The sequence below is a fragment of the Mesoplodon bidens genome (assembly GCF_964165515.1).
Source record: "Mesoplodon bidens genome assembly, chromosome: 7".
Taxonomy (NCBI): domain Eukaryota; kingdom Metazoa; phylum Chordata; class Mammalia; order Artiodactyla; family Ziphiidae; genus Mesoplodon; species Mesoplodon bidens.
Genome location: NC_138164.1, coordinates 109851912 through 109859962, shown reverse-complemented (window position 1 = coordinate 109859962; position 8051 = coordinate 109851912). Strand labels below are relative to the sequence as shown.

Sequence of the window (8051 nt, the reverse complement as noted above, 5' to 3'; positions counted from 1 at the left end):
GACTGAGGGGCTCCCACCCAGCAAGGGCCCTTGAGGACGAGCCAGACACCTTTTTTTCAGAGAAAAGACTTAGGATAGAGCCCAGTGTAGCCCCTAAATTTAGGATACAGGTCGAAGTAGGGAGGCCCCGAAAAGGGCAGAGAAAAACCAGGAGGATGTGAGGGTAGAAGTTGCCGGGATAGGGCAAACTGGCCGAAGAAGACCTTGACTCTGGACGCCCTCCCGCTAACCTGGCCAGGGTGAGGGTGGGGTGGGGTGGGGACTGAGAGCCTCAGATACCCCCTCCCGCTGGGAGGAGGGAGGGGCTACTCCACTGCCTCCGCCTCCGCCTCCGCCTCTTTCCTCGCCGCTCCTGCCCCGACTCGCTCTGTCCCGGAAGTGGTCCTTTTCTGGCTCCGGGTGCCGGGAGCCGAATGTCTGTGCTCCCGGAAGTGGCCTGGCGGCGGCGCGCCGGACCCGGGCAGTGCTTGCTCCTGCTGGGGCGCTGCGGTAGCCCCCGGGTCCGGGCGTCGCCATGACCAGCGAGCTGGACATCTTCGTGGGGAACACGACCCTCATCGACGAGGACGTGTATCGCCTCTGGCTGGACGGTTATTCGGGTCTGTGGGTGCCGGTTTGGCGGAGCTGTTGTTTTGGATGGGAGAGCGGGCAGAGCCAGGAGTAGGCATCCTATAGGGCAGTGCGCAGAGACCTGGGAGTACCGAATACCTAGCGGTCGGGGCTGGAATCCCTGAAGGGCCTCTGGGGTCGGCGGGGCGGGGCCTGATGCTAGCGCTCACTTCCCAGTGAGCGACGCGGTGGCCCTGAGGGTGCGCTCGGGAATCCTGGAGCAGACCGGCGCCACAGCAGCGGTGCTGCAGAGCGACACCATGGACCACTACCGAACTTTCCAAATGCTCGAGCGCCTGCTACACGCCCCGCCCAAGCTGCTGCACCAGCTCATCTTTCAGATCCCGCCCTCTCGACAGGCGCTGCTCATCGAGAGGTGCTCACCTGGCGGGATGGTGGGGACGCCAACCAGTCTGGCCATATACCCATTTTGCAGGCTGAAAATGAGGCCCAGGGAGGGACGGGGCTTATCTAGGCCGGGAGAAAGTTGAGAGCAGAAGGGGCCAAACCCAGGTCCTGCCAGTTTTCCTTTCCCCTCCTTTATGGAAAGTCAGCAGTGTCCCCTGACTCCTCACAGGTACTATGCCTTTGACGAGGCCTTTGTGCGGGAGGTGCTGGGCAAGAAGCTGTCCAAGGGCACCAAGAAAGACCTGGATGACATCAGCACCAAAACAGGCATCACCCTCAAGAGCTGCCGGAGACAGGTGAACACCACACTCATCTGCAGCCCGCCCCTTCACACCATCCCTTTGGTCACTGCCCCACCTCCAGGCTCCTCCAGCACCTCGGTGGCAGTGGCTTCATATCCACTCTGCTCTCTTTTTGTCCCTTCCAAGCCATCCCCTACTCTTCAGCCAGAGTGACCTCTCAGAAGCCCAGATCTGACCTTAGCTTTCCTGGGGCTTAGCCAGGAGGGTCAGTTTCAGCACAAATTAGTGAAGAACTAGAGAGCATGATGCTAGAATGGGGGTGAATTTATTGATAAGAGCGAGTAAACATGTATCCAAGGCAAGATGGCAGAAGCTGGTGAACACTTGTTGAGTTGATAACAGATATTAATAATTAATAGTTTGTTGAAGGAATAACAAATGCTCCATCAGTGTCTGTTGACTGGATAGGTGGGTAGGTGATAGAGGGACGTTCACTAAACAGCTTATTGGGTGAGCAACCTCTGACCAGTCCTCCCTCCTCCTCTAACTGCCCCGCAGTTTGACAACTTTAAGCGAGTCTTCAAGGTGGTGGAGGAAATGCGGGGCTCCCTGGTCGATAACATCCAGCAACACTTCCTCCTGTCTGACCGGCTGGCCAGGTGAGTGGCCAGGTGAGGAGCCAGCTGCCTCCCCCTCCTTCACACTCCTTCCTTGCCCCCTGAGGCTGGTCCATATTCCCCACCCCAACCCGCTTGACCTCCTGGCTGGGCTGGGGGGGATGGTTATCCCACTCCTGCTCTGTACTTTGGATCAGACTGGCCTGGGTTTGAATCCCAGCCTGGCCATTCACCAACTGGGCTGTTGTGAGGTGCCACATGGAAAGCCCATGATGGCACAGCCCCTGGGGCTTAGTATGTACTCAGTGAATGGTAGCTGTTACCCTGTGGTCTCCCATTGTGTCCCTTAGGAGACCTGGGCTGAAACCTTCTCTTTGCCCAGATGAGGAGACCCAGAGAAAAGTGACTTGAAACACATCACACAGTGAGTTAGGGTAGAGAGAGGCCAGAACTTGGATGCCCAGCCAGTGTTACAGGTGGGAGCTGCTTGCTAAGAAGGAATTTCAAGCCCTGATGGGCCCACTCTCCCCTCCCTGCAGGGACTATGCAGCCATCGTCTTCTTTGCCAACAATCGCTTTGAGACAGGGAAGAAAAAACTGCAGTATCTGAGCTTTGGGGACTTTGCCTTCTGTGCTGAGCTCATGATCCAGAACTGGACCCTCGGAGCCGTCGGTGAGGCCCCCACTGACCCAGGTGCCTGGACACCTCCTCACCTTCTCAGGGCCTGGCTTCCCACCAGCGGTTTCTCCTGCAGGCCCCCGTTCCCAGCATCCTTTCTTCTTCAGGGTCCCTCCCCAGCCACTTCTGCTCCCAGTTCAGTGTTCCCACCCACACGTCTGCAGACAAAGGGCCCACAGCTTCCCTATGGCTTGGGGCCAGTCACTCCACGTCCCTCACACTCCACTTGCTCTTTTGTCTCATGGGGCGCAATGAGGTGGTGGGGGAGGAAGGCTCGGGATGTCCCAGAGGGGTTTTTATCTCCCATCCCAACTCCCTTCATGGACCTCACTCAGACCCCCAGGCGGATGACATGGACATGGACTTAGACAAGGAGTTTCTCCAGGACTTGAAGGAGCTCAAGGTGCTTGTGGCTGACAAGGACCTTCTGGACCTGCACAAGAGGTGACCCTGGGGGTCTGTGGGGCGGGGCCTGAAGTGGGGGCCCAGGCGACTCTGGGCTTGACCCTGTCTCCCTGCAGCCTGGTGTGCACTGCCCTCCGGGGAAAGCTCGGGGTCTTCTCTGAGATGGAAGCCAACTTCAAGGTCTGTGGCCCAATCCAGCCTCTATCCCATTGGCATCGTCAGCCTCCAGAGCACTGTCCCCTCCGGGCAGCTCTGCTCATACCTGAGATTGACCGGCAGGTGGCGCTGCTGTTCCCTCTGCCTGCCTGTGAAGGGGGAGCCAGCTCTTAAACAATGGGGAGTTACTTGATTGAGGGAGGTGGATAGATTTGGGCTCAGCCCCCAGCCTCTTGGGCAGAAGGCAGAACTCCCAGGCTCCCTGCCCCACAGAACCTGTCCCGGGGGCTGGTGAATGTGGCCGCCAAGCTGACCCACACTAAGGATGTCAGAGACCTGTTTGTGGACCTTGTGGAGAAGGTGAGCTGTCCTGCCCGCTGCCCTCTGATCCCCATCCTGGCCTGTCCCTGGGCTGTACCAGTGCTAGATGTTACCTTGGACCCACAGTTCGTGGAACCCTGCCGCTCCGACCACTGGCCGTTGAATGATGTGCGACTCTTCCTGAATCAGTATTCTGCATCGGTCCACTCCCTGGATGGCTTCCGGTGAGACACCCCAGGCCTCCTCACCCTGCCGGGCTCCTCCTGGGGCCTAGCCCTCCTGCAGACTCAGAGTTCCCTGTTCTGTCGCCCTGGAGGTAGAAGTCTCTGTTGACTAGAGTCTCAGCTCCACCTCTTGGAAGCTGTGACCCTGACTTTGGACAGGTTCCTTAACCTCTCCTTTCCTCAGTCCCCTCGTACATAAGCTGGGGGTGATAATAATAGGACCATGGGAATATTGTGAGGATTAAACGAGTGAAGGTGTAGTGAGCATGTAGAGCAGTGTCGTGACGTGATGGGGATACAGTAAATGTCAGCCAACACCGTTACTGTTATCATTGCAGGCACCAGGCCCTCTGGGACCGCTACATGGGCACCCTCCGTGGCTGCCTCCTGCGTCTCTGTCATGACTGAGGCCCCCTTCCCCTGCCCTGCCCACATTGACAATAAAGTTGCCATGACTTTGGAGGAGGCTGTGAGTGGGTACAATTATGGGTCCGCGTGTGGGAGTGTGTGCAGGTTGCACGCGTGTGTCTCTGAGTGTCACAGTGTCTAAAGATGTACGTGTCCGTTGGCCCCGCAGGGACTAGGACATGTCAGAGAATGGTATCTATGTACTCCCCATCCATTTCTCCACCCCAGCTGAGTCCACTCGGAAGACAGGGGTCTTGTCTAGGTTTATTCAATCCACAGAAACACTGGGAGAATAGGCAAAAACCTTGGGGTGGGGTGGGCAGGGAGGTAGCTGGCACAGCAGGAGAGAGCTGAGGGGCAGCCAGGTGGGCTCAGGGAGGGCAGGAGACTTGGTGCTTCTTAATGGGTTTGTCCACTCTGGCAGTGAACGGGTACTTGGTGATGCCGCAGGCATTACTCCCTCGGTGCAGCCGGAAATAGCCCTAGGAAGTTAGGGGACATCAGGGCCAGACAGTGGAGAGAGGTCTGTCCTGCCCTGTCCTCCCGCCCCCAGTAGATCACACTCACCTCCTCACCCCAGTTGGCCCCCCAGGAGTTCTTCAGGATCCAGTATGGGATGGAGTGGCGAGGATGAGGATGAGACTGGGATGAGATCGCCTCTGCCTGCCTCCCCTCCACCGACTTGCTTTTACCAAAACCCACCAGCAGGACAGAATGATCCACACACTGGGGGTCACAGGTGGTACGTGTGGCCTTGATCACACCCTTCTGGTATTGCTGCAGGGGCAGAGAGGCTGAGTCGGGGGCCACCTCCCCTATATACCCCTACCCCCAGTTCCCTACCTTATCCCACCTGCAGTAGCTTCATGTTGATGGTCACAGTGATGGGGCCTTGGGTGGCCACGTACCTGGCGATGCCTGGGGGTGGGAGGTGCCGTCAGGCCCTGCCTGTCCTGTGCCCCCTGCTCTCGGATCATGGGTGTCTCTATCTCTTTCTCTTTCCCACGCCCAACCCCCCGCCCCCAAATCCCTCCATCTCTGTCTGTAGCCCCGTCTGTCCTAGTCAGTCTGTCCCTGTCATTCTCCCCCACCGGGCCCGCCCATGTGTCTCCATCCTGCCCGTACTCTGCTCGCAGGGCTGCAGCATGATGAAATCCTGGATCCAGGCCACCTTCTTGTGCTTCTTAGCCAGGCATCTGTGGGGTTTGCCATTCCCCTTGAATGGGTAGTCCTTATCACTGGCCAGGCCCATGAGCAAGGCCCCGGAGGAGACTCGGCTCAGCTCCGGAACATCCCACCCCCACCCCCCCGACACACACACACACATACACACACACACGCACGTGCGCACACACACACACACACGCACGCACGCCCCGAGAGACAGGCACTCACTGTTGTTGAGGACAGTTATGAACGCATCCCAGATGAAGCCGCCCTTGCAGCCATTCCCACAGCGGTCACAGTCAAGCAGCTCTAGTGCAAGCAGGGACAGTGTGGGTGCCCAGGCCTCAGGCATCCCCGCCTCAGTCACACACGTCCCCTCCCCCAGCCATACCTTGCACGGAGACTTCCAGAGACTGATGGTATTTGATGGCCCACAGGGCCTCGATGTTGCCCGCTGCTGCCATGGCCCAGCAACAGTTGCAGTTTTGCTAGTGGTAGAAGGATGGGGGTGGGGTAGGGAATGCAGGCCTTGCCCCCCCCTCCCCCTCCCGCCACCAGGGCTGGATTGGGCCAGGCCGCATGGGGGCAGATACCTGATTCCTGATGGATGAGATGATGCCAGCCTTCTTCCGCCAGTCACAGGTCAGGGGCACTGACTGCCTCCACTCTTCAGACCCTACCTTTCGGCTCACACTGGGGGCCTCTCCAGCCACCCTCTGATGCCCATAAAGCTGGCCAAACTCCTCCTCTGGGAGACAGATGGGGCCCCCAAGTTTCGCAGTTTTTACCCCCTCTCCCCCACAGTCTGCCTCTCACTTCAGCCATCCACATCCTCAGCCATCTGAGTCCCCCTAATACCCTAGGAGACAGAAAGGCAAGGGTACTGAGGCCTAGAGAGAGGCCAGGTTCCTTGCTGGGGTGCACTCCCCTGCACCTGCTGCCTCCCCCTGAGCTGGGCTGCGACCCAGGCCTCCGGAGTTCCTGCCCCTGATCTCTGATTTGGGCCAAGCACCCAGGCCTCTGGTCCTCAGAGTCCCTCTGGGAAACAAAAGCCAAAAACCTGCCCTGTCCATCTGCTGGTATCCCTGGAGAAGGTTCTGCTTCCCCACCTACCACCTAGGGGCCAGGAGGGGGTCCCGGTACCTGTGAGGTCACTAAATGGAGTCACCCCAAACTCAGCTGTGCCCAAGTCCTCCTCTTGCAGCTGCTGAGCCTTGGCCAGGTTTCGGGCAAAGATGTCCAGGCGGCGAGCATGCTCTAGACCAAAAGGAGGTTGTCCTAGGGTGGCTCCCAAGCCCCCAGGGGTAGGAAGTGGTCACTGGCTTGGCTTCCCATCCACACTAGCCCAGGTGAGCACTGGCTCGTTTCCTGTGGTCCTTGCAGGCCCTGCTACAGACACCTGGGCCAGGGAAGTGGCTCCCCAGCGCCCCTAGGGTTGGGTTTTCCTAGGAAGCCAGAAGAGGGGTATCTCCGCCCACCTGCGGGAGAAGCCAAGTAAAGGGTCGGAAAGCAGAGTGACTCAAGGGAAAAGTGGATGGTTGGAGACCGGCTTCCTGCCAGGTCATCGCTCTCTGTACTTCACATCTCTGACCGCAAGTCTGTGGCTGGAACGAGGCGGGGGAGGGTGGCGTACAGGTCCATGGCACAGGAAGTCTGCGCTGAAAGGTGCTCACAGACCGTCCCCCTATGGGAGATGAGGTCCAGAGGGCAGGGGCAGGGCTGGCAACTCCTGGGGGTGGAGAGGGAGTCCTCAGCTTGGGGACAAAATGGGTATCCTTGGGTGTTTGCTGAATGAACTCATGACTAGATGGCGGCCTCCTGCCTGCTGCCTGCAGTCACAGGAAAGTGGCTCTGGAGGAGAAGGATCCTCTTGGACCAGTCAGACCCCCAACAGCTGCTGCCTCCCTCCAGGTTCGTAGCCAAGGATGATCCTGTCCCCACTTGTGCATTTGGGAAACCAGGGAGTACACCCCCAGCCCTGTCACTGTCCTGCTGAGTGGCTTTGGCCAAGCACATTCCCCACCCTGTGCCTTGATTTCCTTGTCTACTAAATGGGAGAAAGGGGGTTGGACCAGAGACATTTGCGCCCCGTGATACCTGCCGGGTGTGAGTAACTCCGGTTGTATAGGATCTGGAACAACGTGAAGACCTCTTTCAGCTCCAGAGGCTGGGGACCTGGGGCCTGGAAAAACAACCAAGGGCAGTGGGGAGGGGGAGAGGTGAGGAGTCCACCTCAGCTCCCAGATGTGCCAGGACTGGGTTAGGGGAGCAGCTGGTTCACCGCTCTTCTCCCTGTGTGGGCCTGGACATGTCAATCACCTCTCCAGCCTCAGTTTCACCCTCTGAGAAATAAGAACAAAGCACTGTTTCTGAGGGGGTGAGCCCCAGGCATGGGGAGCAGGTTGGGGACACTTACCTGGCCCCTGAGGGAGCTCTTGATGCCTTGGGCCAGGCCTGCCACCAACAGGGCCAGGAGATAGGAGAGATGGACAGTTAGTGACATGATGCCGCAGACCAGAGTGTCAGGAGCAGGAAGCTATGCAGACCAAGGTGGAGGGGCTGAGAGGGTGGAGCTGGAGAAACCACAAAGGGGAAACCAGCCTGCGAGGGGGAGGAGGACCCCCAAGCACAAGAGGCCTTCAGGCTTTTGTCCCTACATGGCCCCCTGCCTTCCTGTACCCCGCTCCGCCCCTTTATTCAACAGAGGCTCTCTGCCCACCCTGTTCTGGGCAATTCTAGGGATGTGGAGATGGATCTGTCCTTAAGGGGACAGGAGGAGACAGATCCTAAGTGGGCAGTGACAGTATAAGGCCAT

General features: G+C 58.6%; 2 protein-coding genes across 3 annotated transcripts; one reads left to right on the top strand and one right to left on the bottom strand.

The window, feature by feature from the left end:
- Positions 1-394: 394 nt before the first annotated feature.
- On the top strand, positions 395-4121 carry FIBP (FGF1 intracellular binding protein). 2 transcript variants are annotated; one of them, XM_081240587.1, is made up of 10 exons: positions 395-599; positions 787-985; positions 1187-1313; positions 1818-1918; positions 2416-2570; positions 2891-2999; positions 3077-3140; positions 3390-3476; positions 3564-3661; positions 4000-4121. In XM_081240587.1, the coding sequence occupies exons 1-10, from the start codon at positions 515-517 to the stop codon at positions 4067-4069; spliced, it is 1095 nt and encodes a 364-aa protein (XP_081096713.1). In that variant the 5' UTR covers positions 395-514; the 3' UTR covers positions 4070-4121. The 2 variants fall into 2 exon arrangements, with proteins under 2 accessions (XP_081096713.1, XP_081096714.1); XM_081240588.1 differs by having other exon boundaries at positions 398-599; positions 2416-2549.
- Positions 4122-4238: 117 nt separating this feature from the next.
- On the bottom strand, positions 4239-7741 carry CTSW (cathepsin W). Its single transcript, XM_081240586.1, has 10 exons — positions 7653-7741; positions 7334-7418; positions 6380-6493; positions 5830-5984; positions 5628-5724; positions 5463-5545; positions 5195-5318; positions 4923-4987; positions 4637-4846; positions 4239-4551 (listed from the first exon to the last, which is right to left on the bottom strand). The coding sequence occupies exons 1-10, from the start codon at positions 7737-7739 to the stop codon at positions 4441-4443; spliced, it is 1131 nt and encodes a 376-aa protein (XP_081096712.1). The 5' UTR covers positions 7740-7741; the 3' UTR covers positions 4239-4440.
- Between the last annotated feature and the right edge of the window lie 310 nt (positions 7742-8051).

What these genes read in the sequence shown, in the direction of transcription:
- FIBP (XM_081240587.1), top strand. Translation starts at nt 515, where the DNA reads ATGACCAGCGAGCTGGACATCTTCGTGGGGAACACGACCCTCATCGAC. An exon ending in CTGTCTGACCGGCTGGCCAG is followed by an intron (nt 1,919 to 2,415) that starts GTGAGTGGCCAG and finishes CCCTCCCTGCAG; the next exon opens with GGACTATGCAGCCATCGTCT. An exon ending in TGAGGCCCCCACTGACCCAG is followed by an intron (nt 2,571 to 2,890) that starts GTGCCTGGACAC and finishes GACCTCACTCAG; the next exon opens with ACCCCCAGGCGGATGACATG.
- CTSW (XM_081240586.1), bottom strand. Translation starts at nt 7,739, where the DNA reads ATGTCACTAACTGTCCATCTCTCCTATCTCCTGGCCCTGTTGGTGGCA. An exon ending in TCTCATCCATCAGGAATCAG is followed by an intron (nt 5,725 to 5,829) that starts GTATCTGCCCCC and finishes TTCTACCACTAG; the next exon opens with CAAAACTGCAACTGTTGCTG. An exon ending in TCAACATGAAGCTACTGCAG is followed by an intron (nt 4,847 to 4,922) that starts GTGGGATAAGGT and finishes CTGCCCCTGCAG; the next exon opens with CAATACCAGAAGGGTGTGAT.